Here is a 22870-nt window from a genome sequence, read left to right as displayed (position 1 = left end):
GAATTAAGAATTGGTTTCTTGCTTATGACTATGAATTTAGTTTTGGTGATATTTATTTTTAATCCCATTTTTTTTATTAAATAATTCACTAGTTCCAGAAGATTTTGAAGATCCTGAATATTGTCAGCCAGGAGAGCTGTGTCATCAGCATATCAGATGCTACTGATGATTTCACCATTTACATCTCTTCCTTTCTTCCTTTTAAGGTTTTTTGAAATATGGCTTCTGAGTATATGTTAAAAAGAAGAGGTGACAGCACACATCCTTGCCTTACTTCTCGTTTGATGTTAATGGAGTCTGTAATAATGTCATCAACTTGACCAGATGCCTTTTGGTTCCAATATAAGTTTTCAATGATCCTGATGTCTTTACCATCTAATCCAATTCTTTTTAAAAGTGCAATCATTTTACCAAGTTGTACTTTGTCAAATGCTTTCTCGAAGTCGATGAAGCAAATGAATACTTCCTTGTTTTGGTGAATACATTTTTGGAATAAGATTTGAGAACATAAAGGAGCCTCGCTTGTTCCCAAACTGTTTCAAAAGCCAAATTGGGTATCACTGATGGTGTCTTCACCTTTTCTGTATATTCTTTTCTGAATTATTTTCAGAAACATTTTGAGAACGACTCATTAGGCTGATCATTCTATAGTCATTACAAGTTTTTGCATTTGCTTTTTTAAGGTTGACTGCAACCAGTCTTGAGAGATTATGCCTGTATTGTAGATCTTATTAAATAGCTTTACTAATATATTAATGTTGTCACCTTCTAATGACTTTACTATTTTTGCTAGTATTCTATCCGGGCCTAATGCTTTACCATTTTTAGCTGAGTTCAGTGCACATTCTACCTCTGCTCATAGAATGCATGGACCTTCCATCTGTTCATAAGTATTTTCTGGGTTCTGTCTGTCATCAGTAAAGAGTTCTATATATTTCACCCATTCTTGTATTTTGTCATCCTTCTCAGATATTATTTCTCCCTTTTTGTTTCAAAGGATACATAGTTGTTTTTTCTTAAATATACCTGAGGTCTCTTTCAGCTTTCTGTGGAGATTAAAATTGTCATGCTTTTCCTGTAGAATTTCGATTTCTTTACATTTTTCATTCATCCAGATTTCTTTTGCTTCTTTGATCTTGCATTTAATAATTTTCTGAACCTCTTTATATTTTGTTGGACTATGATTTTATATGATCTGCATTGATCCAGGAGAGAAAGAATTTCGTCAGTTATCCAATCTTTCTTTTTTACTGCTCTATCAGGACACAAGGTATTGGTACATTTCTCTATGAAGACAGATTTTAATTTGTCCCATGATTCGCCACCCCTCATGATGTCATCATTCTTGAAAATTGCTAGCTCTTGATTCAGATCTTGACTCAATTTGTTTCTCATCTCTGGGTTTTATAATTTTCCTAAATGAAAACTTTCTTGTTGATGTTTCTAAAGTATAGCTTTCAGTCTAAGTTTTAACTCTGCCACCAGTAGATACAAATATTAAAATATTTCTGTTAAAAATACAAATATTAAAAAAAAATTAATGAGCCAGAAAACAAGAACCAAGCTAGGAAACTTCAATTGCAGACATTGAAGAAAACAGTTACTGATTCAGCCAGAGAGACATGAAGTTGTCTGCAAGGGCAGGAAAAATTAGAACTCCACAGTAAACTTAGAAATTTTAACACACAGTTTAGAAAAGAAGAAAACTCATCAAAAGTTCCTTCTAAGCAAATCAGCATGTGCTCTGAAAGAATTCAGAAAAAAATGCAAAGTCAAACAACATGTAACATGTAAAAGTAGCTAAATAAGTCAGCGGTTGCTGTCGAAAAAGTTTACAAATCCAGGAAAGAGTAGTGTAATAGGAATCAGATGATAAGGATGGCATGAAAACAGACACTAAAGATATTCTAGCTATATGGAGTATTTACTCTAAGAGATCATCATCATCATCAAATTCCTGCCATGTATCTTCAAAGGGGTGTACAGGATAGGATAGTACTACATGAAAAAAATTACATTACTAACTTCCTATCTACAATTTTCCTACAAATCAGTCTGTTACTTGTTAAGACTCCAACATTATCAGATCTTATATTTCTATCGTCTAAGACACTTTGTACCGTATCAATCCACCTATATCTTGGTCTTCCTTTGGGTCGTTTTGTTGTCAACCTGGCAGAGAACACTTGTTTTGCTAATCTTTCTTCGCCCATTCTGTTTAAGTGACCATACCACCTGAGATTAGCTCTGCTAACGCATTCCTGGATGCTGACAACGTCAAGTTCTTTCCTAATATCCTCGTTTTTAATATGATATTGCCATTGATGCCATCTGTTCACGCCTATAATCTTTCTCAGGAGTTTCATATCTGCTGTCTCTAGTCTTTGGTCTTGTGTTTTATTTCAGACCCGGCTATCAGATCCAAAAGTTAAAACTGGTTTGAACATGTCTTGTATACAGCTAATTTAGTGTTCCGACTAATTTCTCTCTTATTCCATATGAATTTATTCAATTGACTTCCCATCCTAACAAACCATCTTTGCTGATTCTATTGTCTATTTTTATATTTAATTTACCATCTTCACTAAAAATCGTGCCTAAGTAACTGAAATGTTTTACTTGTTCCACTGGTTCACCATTCACAACACTGTTGACGTTTTCAATGATTCTACCTATTTTCATTGTCTTTGTCTTTTTATTGTTGACCTTCATATCATATCTATTACAACAGTTATTCAATTTAGTCAGAGAATCTTGCAGAATTGTAGCGGATTTATTTAGAAGTATAACATCATCCGCATAAAGTAAAGAGCTGACATTAACATCTCAATTTTGATATCATGTTTAATACCACTTTCCTTCATAATGTGATCTATATAGATCATGAATAACAGAGGGGATAATGTACATCCTTGTCTCACACCAGATTTAACATTAAACCATCTTTCTGTACTTCCTACAATTCTAACTGCTGACTTACAACTCAAATAAAGACTAAGTATTGCTTGACGATAAGCATGCCCCATTCACACCATATAACTGTAGCGTATTGAATAGCTTCTCTCTTGGCACCTTGCCATATGCCTTTTCCAAATCGACAAAACTTAAATACAGATCTTTGTTATATTCCCATGCTTTCTCAACTATTTGTCGTAAAGCGAAGATCTGATCCTGACAGCCTCTATTTGGCCTGAATCCAGCTTGTTCTTCACCAAGCTTTTCTTCCACAATTCTTCTCAACCCTTTCTCAAGTATACTTACATAGATCTTGCCAGGAACACTCAGTAGGGAAATACTCTGTAATTCTCACATTCAGTTTTATTTCTCTTTTTATATATTGGTACTATGAGAGCTCTACTCCAATCATCGGGATTTCGTCCCTCTGTCCAGGCTTTCTGAACTATGCAGTGCAGCCACTCTAAGACTTATACCACCATACTTCAGTATTTCTGGTCGAATATCAACTACTACAGCTGCCTTTCCACATTTCAAACCTTTGATGGCTTTTTCTACTTCAAGTATGGATATGTATTCCTGCCTGCATGCCTGGTCAGTGTTTTTTACCACTGTGCTGTCATCACTGCTTGTTTCATTTAGCAGTTTTTCAAAGTAATTACTCCATACTTCAAGGATATCTTTTTCTCCTGTTTTCATGTCACCTTTATCATCTCTAACTCCTTTTACAGCACTCTTTCCTCCATTCCTAAGCTTCTTCAACAACCTCCAGAATATTTTGCCACCTTCTTGATATTTATTTTCTATATTCTTGCCAAAGTCCTCCCATGACTTTTGTTTAGCTAGTTTTACACAGTGTTAAGCATTCTTGCATTTGTCTATATATTCTCTAAGAGCACAAGCTGACTTATTTGACAGGAACTTTTGATATGCTTTCTTCTTTTCTTTCACTGCCTCTTTAACTTCCTGTGTCCACCATGGAGTTCTAATTTTTCTATCCTTACAGACAACTTCACCACATGCCTCTCTAGCTGAATCAACAGGGCTTTCTTCAACGCCTGCCACTGAATCTCCAAGGTTTGATTCCTGTTCTCGAAATCTTTCATTTTTTCTTCAATAATCTTTGTGTATTTTAGTCTACAGTTCACATCTGAGAGCTGCTCAACTTTTATTCGCTTTAAAACTTTCTTACATGTTACTCTTTTTAATATGAAATTCAATTTTATCCTGCTCAAGACTAAATAGTGATCGCTTCCAATTTCAAATCCTCTGTACACTCTGTTGTCGCGCACCAGGGAGAAAACATCACTATCAACAATAACATAGTCAAATTAGACTTTTCTTATTCCTTGCCTCTTCTCTCCATGTGAATTTGTGCACATTTTTATGTTGGAATATGGTGTTAGTAATAACCAGTCCATGTCCTGAGCAGAAATCCAACAGATATTTGACATTATTATTAGCTTGGCTCTTTTCTCCAAATTTTCCCAAATTATTTTTGTATGTCTCACAATCATTCCCTACTCTGCTATTTAGATCCACAACAAGGACCAACTTTTCCTTTTTCATTGTGTCAGTTGCTTTTTCTGAAGCCTAAAAAAATTTCTCCACTTCTACCTTAGTAGAACCTTCTGTGGGACCATAGGCACAAATAAGTCTCATTGTCCAGTTCCCCATTCTCATATTTGCCCACATTACTCTACTTGAGACTGAATGCCATTCGTGAAGATTAGCCTCGTATTTTGTGTTGAATACTATGGCTACTCCTTCTTTTCCTTGATTGTCATTGCCTGAATATAACATTTTGTATTTATTGCTCAGAAAGATCTCACCAGTTTGTCTTTTTTGTTTCAGTCACCCCTATTATGTCGATCTGGTACTTATCCAATTCCTCAGCTAGCTCCATTTCTTTGCCATTCGGGCTTCTTATGTTGATAGTACCGATCTTTAACTCTGTGTTTTCAGATTTGTTCCAGTAGCTGACTTTTCGCTGTTCACCCTGGTTCCCTGGCTAAAACAACGGGGGCCTTGTTTAACCGGGTGACGCTCCAGCCGGCATGAAACCTTGTCATGTTGTACCATCATTTTGTATTTTGGTTTAACCAATAAGAATACAATCTGGTCAGCTAAATCCCAAATTGCTAGCCCATCCTCGTTCGTTCAGTATCCAGGTAGATACCCAACAGGGTGCACCACGAGAAGGTGAGGATTGGACATTAGGTCAGAAGCCCTGGTCGGTTCTCCGCATTCCTTTAAAGGCCATGTGGAGGTATCCTCTCAGTTATACAACAGCTTTGACCCTTAAGCACCCCTAAGGTTGCTCACTCTAAGGGATTTAAGACTTAAATGAAACAAGCAGTGAAACAGTAGAAGAAAATATTCAGGAGGAATGAAATTAGCAGTATGTATCAATACCAAATGAAGAAACAGCCAAGCCTGAAAGTGGAAAAGCAACTGGAATGGGTGCTGTTTGACAATAAATACTCAGATATATGATCATATATATGCTCAGATATATATGACAATAAATACTCAGAATATGATCTTCTGACTAGCAGAGATAATCAGAAGATTATATTCCAGAGGACAACAGTAAAAGTCTCATAGTTCCTATCAATAAAAAGGGAAATAAAACAATGTGAGAATTACAGAAGAATTTCTATACTAAGCATTCAAATAAGATTTATGCAAGCATACTTGGGGAAGATACCAAGAAAAATTATAGAAGATAAAACTGGTGAACAAGCTGGTTCAAGGCCAAACAGAGATCGTCAGGATCAGATTTTCAGTTTACAAAAAACAGTTGAGAAATTATGGGAATATAACAAAGATTTGTATTTCATTTATGTTAATATAGAAAAATTAATATGACAAGGTGGAAAGAGAAAAGCTGTTCCTAACACTTCAATTATATGATGTATATAGACCATTATATTGACAATAGCAATAAGTAGTCTATATTTAAGCTGTAAGAATTGGAGACACAGGAAAATAGTCTTATAAAATACTGGTATGTAACATTAGTGATATAGCTTAATGCTATAAATAATTCATTATTGATATTATTATATTATATGGATGTCTACATACAATGAGATGACTCAGTATGGGAGATCTGCACTAAACTTTATATACACAATGCCTATCATACTTCTCTTTAAACTCATTGGTCACTATAATGGCTCACAGCTAATTCTAACAGTCCATTCTACTCATTTACCACTCTACAATAAAAAAATCTAGTCTGCAAAAACTTTCAAAAGTGACCCCTAGTTCTTTCTCTCTCTATTTGTCATGTATTGAAAAATTTCTTTTGTGTCAATCTTATAGAACCCTTCATGTCACTGCTTTTCTGCCTAACAACTAAACATTCATGCTACATGCCTTCAATCTAGCCTCATAAAAAGCATTCCACAGACCTGTTACCAGTTTAGTCACTTGTCCCTGAAATCTCTCCACCATCTCCTAATCCCCAGGAAACCTAACTGAAAAAAATCTGTGCACAGTAGACAAGAAGTGGTCAAATCATAACCTTATAAACAGAAATAATAATTTCTATCTTTACTTGTTAATCTGTTTTCAACATCCAAATAATTGTTTGAGCTATTTTGTCAACTATTACTATATGCTCTCTGAACTTTCTGTCCACCATTATCCCTAACTCCCTAGCTTCATTTTCCTGCAATTCAGTGTGATCAATTTAATACACAGCAAATAATCTTTTCAACCCAACCTAATCTTCTGATTTTCTTACCAAATTTGTTATATTATTCAATTTAGTTATGGAATCCTGCATATATGTACTGAATTTATGAAGTATAACATCATCTGCATAAAGTAAAACATTGAGATTAACATTTCCAGTTTTGATATCAGATCTAATGCCACTTTCATTCATAATATAATCCATATTGAATTGTTGAGTGATCACTTTGCAGAATGTGAAAATTGAGGTAGACAACAGAAGGTGCTCAACATATTGAAATATTTCAACATAAATACAACAGTGGGTCTGAATGGCATGTCGGTCTGTTGTTCTAGGCAAATGTGCAAGAGAACTGGTAGTACAGACTGATATTGTAGAACAAACAGACAGACATCAAAGAATGGAATGTAGAAGAATGAGGATGACTAGTGTAACACCTCCATGCTCTACTAGGACTACTACTCTTTAATTTATTTATTAATGATGTAAGGAATGATTTAAGGAGGAAGTGGAAGGTATTCAGTTTGTGGACGATGCAAAATTGGGAAGGGCAATAGTTCATAAAGATGATGTAGATATCTTGTAGGAGATCATATATCTTTTAGATATATGATTTAAACAAAATAGATGCATGGGAAAAGGATAACAGTTATCAATTTGATGTTGCAAAATGTAAGGTTATACACATTAGAATGAAAATATCACATTCTCTGTATCATACTAATAGCACTGGATTACAGGAAATTGACATGGCAGGAAATGAGTGGGGGGGGGGAGCATTTAGAGGAAATATGGCATTAGCTGGCAAAACAGTCAAAGGATTACATAGATGTTGAAGAACGCACTGACAAGTAATATGAAAACTATCATTCCTCATCATAAGGCTATGATTTGGATTCAGCCCCATTTTGACCACGGTGCATAGATTTGGCCACTCGGGATTTCTTGGAGATCAAGAGACAACTGACCAAGCTGGTGATATTTCTTCCTGTGAAGGCGAATTGATGGTGCTTGGATTACGGAGCTTAGTTGACAGGCAGAAGAGAGGGGATTCTATAAAATTAACAATAAGAAACTTTTCAATACATAACAAGTAAAGAGAGAGAGAGAGAGAGAGACAGAAAGCACAAGGAGACACTCCAGAAAGCTATGTACGAGTGTGGTTAGCAAGGGTGCATGGACTAGATTTTTTCTTTACAGAGTGTCTAATGAGTGGATTGCCAAAAGTAGTCATGAGTATCCTGACAGTGAATGAGTTTATAAAGAAGTCTGAAAGGTGTGAATAAATGTTAGTGTGGGTCTCCTATGATGGGTCTCTTGAATTCATGAAAATACCAGTATAAGAACAGTAAAATATTAGTATGTGAGGAAGAAAGTCATCAAATGCTAAAATATGGAAAGGAAGATGGATATAGTCAGCATCACGAGGAGAGGTAGCAGTATATTTGAACACTGTTATGAAAAGTTTTTTTCCTCTTAATTATATTGTGCAAATTTTTATAATAGTGCTCTTGTATGAGATAGACTGGATATAGGCAGTGTATTGTTCACTTCAGTTGTTTTGATTAATGTGAAATGCTAGTTAACATTACAAAATTTATGGCAGTAAAGAAGCATAAACCAGGAATGCAGAAGGTTTCACCTCAGACTTTTTGCAGTGTACCCACTACAACAACTGTTACATGTATGCATCCAAAAATGTTAAAGATTTAAGTGTTAGGTTAAATGAAAAGAATAAACATATTATAGTGTGTGTGAGAGAGAGAGAGAAAAATGTGTGATGAAAGGTTAGGGCATTCCAAAATTGAGAACGGTGTCACCAGGAATATTCACAAAATGGATGGAAGTACTGCCGACAATAATAATAGAAATGCTGTTGAAGAACTTAGCAAGAATTAATGAAAATGAAGATTAGGGTTAAGCACGTGGAAGAGGAAACAATGATTAAAGAAGAGATTAAATGATGTAAATGAGAACAAGGTTAATAGGAAGAAGCAAGTATCCAAAGGTGATAAATAATAAGGTACATAAGATGTTTTCCAGGTGGGTACAATGAAACAAATATCAAATGCTTTGCATAGAAAGAAGAAACAAGCCTCAGAATTAGTTGAACACAACTGCTTGAATAGTGAGACAAAGAATGTTGAAAGGGATTGGAAGAAGTTGTTCCAGGAGGTAAACAATGATAGTGTCATTGGGAAAGTGGTTAGTTTGTTGCCCAGATATGGTGGTGGTGAACTGAGGAGAGCACTGAATGACATGGCTGAATTGTGTCAGGCAAAGTGTGTTCAATTTGTAAATGCACAGAATAAATTTGAAGGGAAGTTAAAATGATTCGAAGCTGATGGACTGCAATTGTTGTCTACTAAGAGTACACAAGGTTCATATCACAAAGTGTCAGAAAGAGAGAGAGGCTGAGAAGTATCACTAAGGGTCAGGAAGAAGATTGATACAAAGACAAGAAAGTGATTATAGCTGAGCAGAGTAATGGAGTGCAAAAAAGGTGGTGATGATAAGGATATGAATGAAAATCAGAGTCAGGATCAGGGATATGAAAACAGTCAGATCAAAGAGAGAAATATACTATAGCAAAGAGAAAAAGTATGGAGTGACGGTGTTGTAGAATGGCTGCAAGGAGTGGGAAACTTATGTGTGTTTATACTAATGTAAGAAGTATTATAAATAAAGAGGCTGAGTTTGTAGCAGTGATTGAGTCTGTATGCTAAAAGATAACTGGTATAGGTGAAACTTGGTTGACTGAGGATGATACTGTCAGGATTAGAAATGATAGGATAGAGAATTTTCCAACAGGATAGGAAGGTGAAGAGAGGAGGGTGTGCTGTTTATGTTAGCATACTAATTGTGTCCTTCAAGAGTGGAAAATAGTAGTGTGTGTGTGTGTGTGTGTGTGAAAATTTTAAATTTATTTAGAGTGAAGTTTAGAATAGTATATCTAATCGGATGTTACAGGCCAGGAAACAAATATCAATTAATGACAGCAATGTTTAGACCAATTAGTCGGCCAAGTAAAAAGGGTGATCCTGATGGGAGATTTTAATTATAAGAATGTAAATTGGAAAGAAGAGTAGCGCGTATGGTAACAATTAGAGTAAATACGAGGGCGGTCTGAAAAGTTCTCGGCCTAACAATGAAAAAACAAATTTATAATTTCAAAATTATTTTTATTTTTACATAATCTCCCTTAAGACTAATACATTTATTCCAGTGATGCTCCAGCGCCATTATCCCGTCCATGTAGTAGTTTCAGTAAGATCAGCAAAATATCCCTTTACAATCACCTCTTGATTTGAAGAAAAACGCTGACCAGCGAGGAAGATTTTTAGTTTTGAGAAGAGATAGAAGTCAGAGGGAACCAAATCTGGGGAAGAGGGTGGATGTTCCAACAATTCATAGTGTAGATTCCATAATTTTCCCATTGCCAAAACAACTTTGTGGGCAGGTGCACTGTCCTGATGAAAGATGATTTTTTTGCTTCCAAACTGGGTCTTTTCTTACGAATTTTTTCTTCTAGTCTAGTTAAAAGATCGGAATAATATTCCCCGGTTATTGTTTTATCCTTTTCAAGATAATTAATAAACAAAATGCCTTTAGCATCCCAAAACAGTGATGCACAAAATCAGTTTTGTGCGTCGATTTATTATTATGGATGAGACTTGGATTCTGGTGTGTAATGGTGAATTCAAGTCTCATCCATAATAATAAATCAATGCACAAAATCAGTTTTATTCTTGTTAAAACGCTCCATTCAGAAATTTTCATGCAAGCATGACACCCATCTTACGCAAAGCTTTTTCATTTGCAATTCTTCATGCAAAATATATCCTACACATTCTTTTGAAATGTGTATAGTCTCAGCAATTTCATCCACTTTGATTCGCAGGTCATCCAATACCATATCATGCACTTGATCAATGATTTCTGGTGTTGTTAAACTTTTTGGACGTCCTTCACATGGATCATCTTCAAGGCTGGTACATTTAAACTCGGCAGTCCATTTCTTAATTGTCGAAAACGAAGGAGAAGAGTGCTGATAAACTTTTATGAACTTTGAATGAATTTCTTTTGGCGTTATACCTTCTTTGACAAAGAATTTTATAACCACACGATACTCAATTTTATCTATTTCAAGGTATACAGACATTGCTTTCGCTTCAGACAGCTCTATAAAAAAACTACTTGATAGAATGACTTGCAATTTCACATGGATGCCTATGACAGATGTACCAACTTAGAAACAAAAAATCTTGCCGATAATGTTGCCATCTATGGTCGAGGCCGAAAACTTTTTGGACCGCGCGAGTGAGAGAGAGAGATAATATTCATTAAAAATTAAACCTTCCATTAAAGGAAGAAAAAATGCTTCTTTTAAATATAATCTGAATCTTTCTCATTTATTTTTCTAAATAACATATGTAATGTAACTTTAAGAATGAATAAAATTATACAAAGTACTAACCCATGAAGCAAAGTTCTTTCTAAACAATCGCAAAGTTGCTGTACCTCCAAAACATCCCCAGATAGACCATTTTCAGGTAAGTGGCTACTAGCATAGTCTTGCACCTTAAAAAAAAAAAACATTTATCATGTTAGTTCTGAAAATGTTTTTAATTTACACACACAGAGAAGGCGTTTTTTTGGGACTGTACACAACGGTATGGTATATCAGCACCTTTCTTAATACTTGTCACATGTGACATATGGATGCAGTACATTTAGAAATATATAATATTCAGCCATTTTTTCACATGGTTAATTAGTATGCAAATAAGTTTAGTCATTTAAAGAACTTTACATTTTTCACAATGTCTGTACTTAAGATATTTTGTTATATAAAACTTGCTATATAAAATTTTAACTAAAATTATCATCTTATTTTTTATAAATTTGTACAGTACATGTATACTTAATAAACTTCATTATATACTTAATTTGCTGTTCTTATTCTATAAACATTATTACACTATGAAGTAAAAATATGAGTAAATATTTTTTTTGTTTTTGTTCTTTCTTGTTTGTTTTCATTTGATATCCTTCTAATTTTCAATTTTCCCTGTTAAAAAAAAAAAGAAAAAAAAGGGAGTATCTACACCCACTGTTTTACAAGAAAAAAAAAGTGATGTATACACCACAACTGTGTAATTGACTAATTGACACTGATGTGTGCCATCACATTAGTCACATTTCTGATATCTATATCCGGCTTTGCATCAGCAAACAAATGATCACTTTCTCTGTCCCTAAAACAATTCACAATACCATTGATATGTGGATTAAAGAACCATGAACTAAGCACACACACAGTCCTGTGATGCACACTGGTCTCCTTTCTTGATAGATACCTCCTCCAGAAAACTCTTTTCAGCCATCCTTCTATCCAATCCAATAATCTACAATTCACTGTGCTGCCACTTATCAGTTTAAGCACAGCAATTTAAGAACTAACTGGTTACTTGGAAACCTCTCGAATACTCTTTTTTTTTCTTTTTGCAAAATCCAGTTTCTTGTCCTTCTCAATGTCTATTAATTATAAAATCTAACTGGATTGCTAAAATATGACTGACACTTAAGAAATCCATGCTGACCTTTATAAAAATCATATTCCCATGAAGTCAATTCTTATTCTAATCCTAACAAACCACTCCAAAATGTTAATCACCACTTCAGGAATCTCAAATCATGTATAATTTCATGCATCTGCTTTTGTTACTTTCATGCCATTGTTTTCCAAAAGCAAAAATCTTACTATTAATTCATAGCATAGTAAGTCAGCAACCTAGAAACATCACTGAATCCAAATAACCTTAGCTTTTAACCAAGGTGATGGAACCTCATATTTCCTCCAACAGTTACTTATTAATTTTAAGAATCTGAGATGTAAATATTCTCTGGCATATTTCCAAAGCTCTGTATTTATGTCATCTAATCCGGTTGATTTTCTATTTTTGGATACTTTTATTGCTTCTTTTAGTGCTTCCAATTTTATTGGTTCTATATCAGCTGATTTCTTCATTATTATTTTCTGTTATTAAATTTGAGTCAAACCACAGATTCCTATAATGTTCTATCTATTGTTTCTCTTGAATTATGTTGATTTGTGCTGTATATCTTTCTTCGTTGATTAATTTCCTTAATATTTTATAGGCTATGTCCTGTCTTCCATATATGTCTTCTATTTTATTAGTAAATCTGTCCAAAGAATCTTAGTGAGCTTTCTGTACTATGGTTCTAGCTATATTTCTTTAGTTTTTACATATTTCTTCTGTTACTTTTGTATGTTTTTGGAGGAGTGACTTGTATGTCATTTGTTTTTCTTTTATTGCATTTTCTATACCTGTGTTCTGGATTTTTAATGTTTTCATTCCAAGTACTTCACAGGCTGCTTTATGGATGATTTCTATTAAAGTTTTCCATTCTTCTTCTATATTTTCACTGATTTAAGTTTCATGACCTGTATGAAATGTATTAAGTAATTTATACTTTGTATCCATGTTATTTCAATAGTATCCCAATGTTACATCAGTTTCATTGTACACTTTGCATCCCTTTATTTACTGATACAAATAAAGGCTAGTACATGTCACAGGCTAGAGCAATGGTTAACAGTTGGAAGTTTTTTTCATTTAGTTGATATTAAAACTTGGAATGATAAAAGAGAAATACATCACAGATTTTTTTTTTAATTTACGAAAGATATAATTTCTTTATATTGATTCTAAAAAAAATAATCTACATGTTTATCTGTTGTTTTTCAGTTGCAGCCATCTCATATATCACTGGCTTGGTCCACCCACCAACGTTCTGGAGCAAATCCAATAACTTAGTTTACACACATGTACACTCTGCAAGTACAACATGTGATAAATTGTGCATGTGTTTACTGTCAAAACAAAGCTGTTTCAATAGTAAGCTCAAGATATTGCTGGTCTGGTTGGCTGAGTGGTTAGCATGTCCGTTCTCCTGCCAAAAGGTTGCAGGTTCGAATCCTGCCATGGGCATGGATGTTTGTGATTGTCTGTGAAAATAATGGTGATGGTGGTGGGTGGTAGATGGCATTGGTGTAGTTGGATTGATGAGTAGTGAACACAGAGTTGTAGAATGGGTGCCCTCCCTCAATGAGTCCCTGGACTCCCTGGAGGTGTCACGAATAATAATAATTTAATAATATACAAGTAACCAATAATTAAGATAAAATACTTAAACACGGATTTTCTTGAAAATAAGTGAGTTCATATACCAGCAGAAGCACAGACTGTTATGAATGTTTGTAGGGAGATTGTTTTTTTTGTGATTATCACCAGAAAGACAAATTTCATTACCTGGTGTGATACCACTGCCAAAAGTTCCATTTCTGGTTAGATTACTATAGGTGCTTGCAGATTTTTCAAAACACACCTTAAAAAGAAGTTAGATAAGTGCAAATGTTGAGAAAACTGCTTGGCTTTCCTAAATAGTTGTTGGGGATATAGTATCATACAGTACCTCCACTTACCAAAATTTAATATAAATTTAATTATCCCAAATTTTTGAGCATTTACCATTCAGACTAGTTGTACCCTGATGAAAGAGTAAATAGGAACCATTCAGAAATACTATAATAAATCAGGTACAAAACTGTGAGAAACTCAGTGCACAACTAGGGCTTTTTTTCTCTTTTTTTTTTTTATTCATTGTTTGATATGGCTATAGACAAAGAATTCCAGAAAAATGAATCAAAACTTTTTAAAATTTGGTGACCCATGTTGCAAACAAGTTTAACGGCAACTCTGTTGGTCACCCACCAAACTGTTAGTAGAACTGCTCCTGTTCCGAGTTGGGTTTCAACTAAGCAGTAATACTACAGATGGCAAAAATTAATATTCTTGTCAGATAATCTTAAAAGAAGAATTGCCAATAGCCTGAAAAATGCAAGATGTAAAAAGATCTCTACAAAATATATGTTTACATAAAAGAAAAACCACTTTAAATAAATATATATATATATATATATATATATATATATATGCAATTTTAATGCAAACAATTTGATGTTGAGCCAAAAAGCAGTTGTTTGCTATTTTTTGCAGTGCTGCAATAGCATTGTATTGCAGCACTGCAAAATTCTGGAATTATTGTTACATGAAATGAAATGAATGAAAGCAGACCTATTTACACACAAAAATAGATCTGATGAGACAAATGTAAATTAACTATTAATATCACTTCAATTAGTCAGAAACTAATAAGTTTCTGCTTTTTCTCACTCAAAGTATTCTATAGAAGCCAGGGTGGAAAAATGGAAAAATCTGAAATACTGAAGAAATTTGTAAAGTGATATAAACTTTAAGTTTAATAAATTAAACAAGATGTTTTATTTTTCATATAAATTCCACCCACAAAAGATGTACAAGATATTCTATCTTAAGTACCACAAATGAGCTAAAGTCAGATAATATGGTTTACCCTTCCAGAAATCTAGAGACCAAACATGGTACTTTTTCAGGCTACTTCAAGCCTCCGTTATGTAAGGTGGTGACCCCACACTAGGTGATGAAAATTACTTACAGCATATACACTTCATGTACCACTTTTGCTGCACCACCACAATCTTCTTTTTAAGTTGTGTAATAAACCATGTATTAACATTAAGTAAAAATTTGGATACCAATTCACTCTGTAATGCCTAGCAGCGCTTTTCTTGTTTTTGTCTCATATGGAAGGGGCAGTGTTTTTTCCTCCCAGAAACTTTGGTTTTTCAGCAAAACCTGCAAAACAGATGAACTGTCCATTAGAATGCACAATTAAGAGACATAATGCACTGGCCTCATAGCCTGAGTTGCTTTGACTGTAAATCCAAATCAACTAACCAACCAATCATTCTTCTTGTTTAAATACTTTCTTTGTTACACTTAATCACAATAAAATTTCTTTTTATATTTTATATATATTTCTGCTTTATAAAAGTAGATTTTAGCATTAAATTAAACTTGCCAAGAAATTATATTTTCATTGTTTCATTTTTGTTGATTTAACCCATAAAATTAACTGGAAATGCATAAAGAATTAACTGGAAATGCTTAAAGTCATTTGTTGTTGTTATTATTTTTTTACCTATACTGATGTGTATTGTATAGGTACATGCATGCATTCATAACCATACATGTCAGAACCACATTTCAAAGCTGGAAATCTGTAGGAACAATTGTGAATGTCCTGTGCACTTACATATATATATATATATTTCAGAAAAATCCCTTGTTCCACCTATAACTGTCACCATGAATATCCAAATGTTCTTTGACTAAAGACTTAATTATAGTATCAGTCTGATGTGGAAGGAGTAGATGCAGAAAATTCTGGGAAATTGACTGTGAGACTTACTCATACCCATGGTTCAGTTTTAGAGTCATTAGTCTTCTAGCGATGAGTCTCCATGGAGGCATAGAAGTAATACTAATTTGAAATAAAGAAAAAGGAAAACTACTTTAAAAATCTGAACAGCAGAGTAGGAAATAAATACCACCCATATAAAAATGTTTGGAGAAATTTTGGAGAAAATGGACAACTAATAATAATGGTAAGTACATGCTGGATCTGTGAATTTCTATGGACTAATTACAAACAACCATAATCCAGTGCAAAGGTATGCATAAATTCACAGTGAATACAAAAAAAAAAAAAAAAAAAAGGAGAGAACAGCAGAGTAGGAAACAAAACCAAAATTTGCAGTATTTCCATTATACAAGGATGGACTAAAGCAACAAAATGTAGATCAGTTAGCAACTGACTGAACCTACAATTTGTCATCATCTTCAGGTGTTAGAACAGGATTATTGGGATGCCATGTCTCCTAAGATAGGTAGATTATGGAAGATAGCATGGTTTTGCTATCTTCCATAATCATAGTACTATCTCCTAATCATAAGGAGGAAATGGATATTCTGTTCTTGGACCACTGTTATTTAATCTGTTCATTAATAATACAGGAAAGGATCTGAGAGGAATTGTTCAGTCATTTGTCAATGATGCAAAGTTGGGTAGAGCAATAGTGAATACGCATGATGTCAAAATTTTGCAGGATGATTTGGATAGATTGGTATACTGAGCTAAGGAGAATGGATGTCATTTTATTGGGGTGAAAAGATTATCAGCAGTATACCACATTGGTGGAACCTCAAGGAAACTGATGAAGCCAGAGACTTGGGAATGTTGGTGGATAGGGATTTAACTCCCTATCCACCAACACCAAAGTTAAGGGGGCACAAACAAAAGTGGCTAAAGCAGTTCATCAGATCATTTGGTTACTGAAGAATACCTTGACAAGCAGATTATTGTTCCTCTTTATCAAGCCTTGATAAGACCCCATCTTGACTACTGTATGCAGATCTGGGTGCCAGGGGTTTCTTGGTGATGGGGAGGAAGTAGAAAAGATCCAGAGGCGAATGACCAAGATGGCAGCTGGTCTATGCAATGAACCTTACAAGAACAGGTTGAGGATTTGTGGGTTTACAGAAACTTGATAGGTGGAAAAGGGGTGATATGATTGAGACATTCAAATTACTGAGAAGTTTTTTTAACAAAATTAATTCAGAAGAAATTTTTCAGAACAGGTGTGGTGGTGGGAGAACTAGGGGCCATAAAACTGAGCAAGAGTGTAGTTAGCAAGGGTGTTAGAACTAGATGCTTTACTTGGAGAGTGGTGAGTGACTGGAATAAGCTGCCAGAGTATGACAGATACTGTGCAAATGCTGAATAGTTCTTGACATGATGTTTAGAGGCTCCCTCGATGAGTCTAAGGACTTCTTGGAGTTGCCCGTAATAATAATAATTGGATTTTGTAAAGAAATTTGACAGGATTCCAAATACACAGCTGCTAGATGCACTCAAAAAAATGAATATGCATAATGGAAATGTGACATGGACAGGAGAGTGGCTGATTAACAGGTATCAGAAAGTGATGTTTGATGGCTCTTAGTCTGTTAGCTGGTTGCTTTGAATTAATGACCGAAACAACTCAGACTATGAGGCCATTATATTATCTCTGTTAATTATATAATAAGGTGTATTCAATATTGTTTCTGAAAAAATCCTTCAGTGAATGGGGAAAATACTCATTTTTATTTATTTAATGAACTTATTACTAAAACAGTTATGTTACTTTATTATTTGTAATATTATCATCATATGGTTTTGCAATAATTATTATCCTAAGATCCCATGGAGTCAAAGATTCATCTGAGAGGTCCCTTTTGTACACACAGCTCATCACACCATGCCTTAAACACATTCAAATTCTCTACAGACACTACACTTTCAGGCAATGCAGTCCAATCATTCATCCATCTCCATGCAAAAAAACATGCTTCTCACTCCCTTCCTCACACCCTCCTTATACAGCTTATAAGGATGCCCCCCCCCCGGTTCTTCCCTGATCTCTCACCATTTTATGAAAAACAACTTCAACATTAATCCTATAACAACCCTTACTAACTTACTTGTACATCTCTATCATATTACCTCTCTTCCTACTATCCACTAGAGTCTGTAAATTGCATCTTCTCAACCTTTCTTATGCCCAGATCGGGCCTCCTGGTTTCCTAGGTAATGCATATACAGTAGAGAGGATGCAAAGTAGAGTCTTAAAGATGATATCACAGGATTGTGTAATGTAGATTATGAGTACAGATCGAGCATTTGTGGACTCATGCTACCAAACAAGAGAAAATGATATGAGGGAGCCCTTCAAACTTCTGAAAGGATCATATATGAGTGAGGCTAAAAAGTTCTAATAAACTTACCTAGAACAAAAATTATATTAAAACTGATAAAACCACAAAAAAGAACATATCTTTAAACCCTTTAACCCCCATGTTTCATCAAATTGTAATAATGATTACAATTTGATGAAACATGGTGATTATCACAACTTTCATCTGCTAGTATCCTTAATCGTAGGATACCAGCAGATGAAATTTTTCATTTTATGGAGGATGGGGAGAGAATGATTATGGTCGAATGGCATCGATTGGAGAAAATAGTATAAAAGGACAACTGATGCAGAGGATCTAGTTGAGATATTTAATGAGCAGTTCATAAAGATCTTTCATCCTTGTGAATGTGACATCATGCAGAGTTTGAAAGTAGTGGAGGATAAGGAGGAGAGATTGACTGTGAGTGAAGAAGAGGTATATGGGGAATTAAGCAAACTTGATATTAATAAGGCTGTAGGACTTGATATATCATCATGTATTTTGAAAGAATGTACCAGGGAGTTGACATCTGCCTTGACATATTTGTTGAATATGAGTCTTACACTTGGTCAAGTTCCAAAGGAGTGGAAAGAAGGCAAGATTGTACTGCTTCATAAAGGAGATGACAGAATTCAATCATCAAATTATAGGATAATCTGTGTCAGGTGTTGTTGTTAAAGTGCTGGAAATACTGGTTATAATCAGGATCCAGAATTGGATAGACAACTATGGTATTATCTTTGATGGATTGCATGGATCTGCTAAAGAGAGGTTATGCTTTAGTAATATACTTATTACAATAAGGTGACAGCATCACTGGTTAAAGGAAATGGATACACAGTAGTATACTTAGATTTTGCAAAGGCTTTTGATAGATTACTGCATGATAAGTTGATAGTCAAACTAGAGTAAATGGGGTTGAATATTAGACTAATGCATTGGATCAGAGATTGGAAATCTAATAGGTATCATCAAGTTGTCTATGGGGGTGCAATATCCCAGAAGAGGAGAGTCACTAGTGGTGTGCCTCATGATTCTACTAGGGCCATTGCTGTTTAACCTCTTAGTTAATGATATTGGGGAAAGATTTGGATGGGGATATTCAGTTGTTTGCAGATGATGAAAAGTTGGAACGAACCACGAAGAGTACAGATGTTGTGGCCTTACAAGGAATTGAAAAATTGAGTAAATCAGTATGGGGTTGGGAATGCCCGTTCAATGTTGCAAAATGTAAGGCTTTAAACTTTAGAAAACACAGATGGAATGTAGAATTTACTGTTGGTAAGGATATATTGTTAGTGATGGAGGAAATAAAATATCTTGGGGTGATGGTGGATAAGGATCTGAAATTTAGAGAACGTATTGTCAAATTTGTAAGAACAACACAATGATTCTGGGAATGAAGAGGACACTAACCTATAAAAGGAGATTCTGGTTCCATTCTATAAAGCTATGATTAGGCCACATATGGACTACTGTACATAGATTTGGTCACCTGGTTTTCAAAAGGATGAAGAGATGTTGGAGAGGGTCCAGAGGTGATTTACCAAAATAGTTTCTGATCTCTGAAATGTTGAGACAACATGCAATTTGCAGAGTCTGGTGGATAGCAGGAAGAGGGGTGATATGATAGAGATGTACAAGTTAGTAAGGGTTAACAATGAAGAGATTTTGCATAAAATGGTGGAAGAGAAAACAAAAGATCATCTCTGTAACTGCATAAGGAGGGTGACTGCACAGGTTTTTTTGGATGGGGGAGTTGTGAATGATTGGAATGCAATGCAATGCCTGAAAGCATGGTATCTGCAGAGAATTTAAATGTGTTTAAGGCACGGTATGATGAGCTATGTGTATGAGAAAAGAGACCTGCTAGATGAGTCTATGACTCCATGGGGTCTTGGGATAATAATAATATTATTAATATGTCTTCGCTGCAATTCCTTAACATGTATTTATAATTAACATTATTGTTGTTTTTAATGCTAATATTTTATTATTGGTAGTATTTATTACTATTCTTAAAGATCAATAAAGATGATTATTAAAATTAAATTAAATTTAAACACACACACACACTCAGGACTCTTTTTATGGGGTTTTGAAGTTATGCAGTGCATATTTCATACAAACTCGGGGTTTCCCCGTTGTACATAACGAACAACATGTTGCACACATTCTGGCGTAACTTGAGTAACGTGTAAGCAGTGAGTGTCTGTGAAGTTTAATTTTGCATATGACTAAGTGTTTGTGTTTTCATTATCATAAGTCTAAATTTTGCTAATTTGTATTTTAAAGATTTAATTTGGCCCAATGGAGGAAAAAAAGCACCAAAGAAAAGCAATTTCTTTGGAAATGGAAATTGCAATTTTAGATCGCTTAGCAAAAGGAGAGGGATCTATGGTAACTGGTAAACATTTTAATTTAGGCAATTTACTATAAGAGCAATTTAAAAGAATGAAGTTGCAATAAGAAAATCTGTCATTTCTGGCACAAAACTAAGTGCCAAATTATCATCATACTCAAGAGATGCTTTATTAGAAAAAAACGGAATGAGCACTCATAATTTGGATTAAAGAATTAACTCAAAGAAAAATTCCTATAAGTAGTTATTTAATTAAACAAAAAGCTCTTCGGTTTTATAAACAGATGAAGCAACTGGAGCCATCTACTTCCGATTCCCAGGCTGATAAAGAATTTTCGGCTAGCCAAGGATGGCAGGGTTTTTAAAAAGGAATGCACTTCATAACATGAAGATTACAGGCTAGGTTGCAGCAGCAGATGAAGAAGCAACCAAAAATTTTCAAGAGAAGTTAGCCAAAATTATTGAAGATGGTGGATATTGTCCAGATCAAGTAACACTAACGAAAGGATTGTTTTGGAAGAAAATGCCTAGTCGAACTTACATTGCAAAGTCTGAGAAAAAAGCAAGTAAAGATCAAGTAACATTGTTACTTTTGTAGCAATGCATCAGTGGATCAAATGTTGAAACCCCTCCTAGTAAATCGATTTCTAAGACCACGTGCTCTAAAATGCAAAGATCTAAAACAGTTGCTGGTACATTGGATGTACCAGCAACTGTTTTAGATTGTATTTAGTGAATGTACCATTCACTAAATACAGCAACCTGCTGTATTTAGTGAATGGTTCAATAACTGCTTTGTACCAGAAGTGGAAGAATACATGAAACAAAAAGCTCTCGATTTTAAAGTTTTATTAATTGTTGATAATGCACCAAGTCATCCACATTTAGAACATCCAAATGTGCAGGTAGTGTTTTTTCCATTCAGTACAACAAGCATTATTCAGCCATTAGATCAAGGCATAATTGCTACTTTTAAAAAATATTACGTTAAGCACACTTTTCACAATTTATATTGGATAAACTAGAAAATGAATCATTAACAGTAACTGACATTTGGAAAAAATTTTCTATTTTGGACTGTTTGAATCATGTTGCATCTGCTATTGCTGAAATAAGACCACAAGCTTTAAATGCCTGCTGGAAAGTGGCTTTGCATGGATGTGTTGCAAACAGTGCAACCCTTCAAACATCTACATAACTGAAATCATTACTTTGGCACATGAAATTGGTGGAGAATGAATGCAGACAAATTGCTTGTGGATAATGCCTTAAGTGATGATATTATTGGATATCGATTAACTTTAGATATCGTCGAAGATCCAGAAAACAATAGTGAAGTGGAAGAAAAAACCTGTCCCCCTCACTGCAAATATAATTTGAGAAGGTTTAGAACTGTGCAATAAATTGGAAAATCGGAAAGTGACGGAGCTTGCCCCACCTTTGCTTTGAGTTGCCCTGGTGTTGTACAACCCAAGTGATCACTTACGCTTGGGCTCGCCGATAGTTTTTTCGGCATGAAACTCTATGGTTTCGATGGATTTCGATCCGAGTTTCGTACCCGGCTATAAAATAAAACAGGATTTACCATCTCCCTTTAAACTTAAATTATGTCGCCGGTAAAATAGCCTTTTGGCTTATTATGGTAATAATGACAATATAGGAGTATGCCAGTTCAGCAATTCTATAGTAAAGGTATATGTAAGTTCGGTTCACTTAAAACCTTGATATTCCAGGTCTACCTACTCACTGATGAGACCTCAAAAAAGGTTGAAACCCGTCTCTGGGTAGTGACCTCTTCTCATAATGCAAAACAGTATATATACATCTCTTAGGAGCTGTGTTTTACATTATGAGAGAATATTAAGGTTAGTGATGGAGCTTGCTCCACCTTTGCTTGGAGTTGCCCTGGTGTTGTACAACCCAAGTGATCACTTACACTTGGGCTCACCAATAGTTTTTACGGCATGAAACTCTATGGATTCGATGGATTTCAACCCGAGTTTCGTATCCGGCTATAAAATAAAACAGGATTTACCATCTTCCTTTAAACTTAAATTGGAAAATTATTTTCCTGTTAATGAAAATGGACAAAATGCATAC

The 22870-nt window shown here is 34.6% G+C and overlaps 1 protein-coding gene across 1 annotated transcript in view; it reads right to left on the bottom strand.

Moving 5' to 3' along the window:
- The window catches only part of prd1 (pleckstrin homology domain-containing protein pruning defect 1), a 274327-nt gene that overhangs the window by 230848 nt on the left and 20609 nt on the right, over nucleotides 1-22870 (bottom strand). Inside the window, exon 2 of the mRNA XM_090394672.1 lies at nucleotides 11139-11242. Coding sequence (XP_090250798.1) covers nucleotides 11139-11242 — 104 coding nt within the window. The remainder of the gene's footprint in view (nucleotides 1-11138; nucleotides 11243-22870) is intronic.

Source organism: Typopeltis vanoorti, chromosome 6, assembly GCF_054136105.1.
Source record: "Typopeltis vanoorti isolate ZY-2024b chromosome 6, IOZ_Tvanoo_1.0, whole genome shotgun sequence".
Classification (NCBI taxonomy): Eukaryota; Metazoa; Arthropoda; class Arachnida; order Uropygi; family Thelyphonidae; genus Typopeltis; species Typopeltis vanoorti.
The sequence above is the reverse complement of the archived record's forward strand: the minus strand, read 5'-3'. Positions and strand labels throughout refer to the sequence as shown.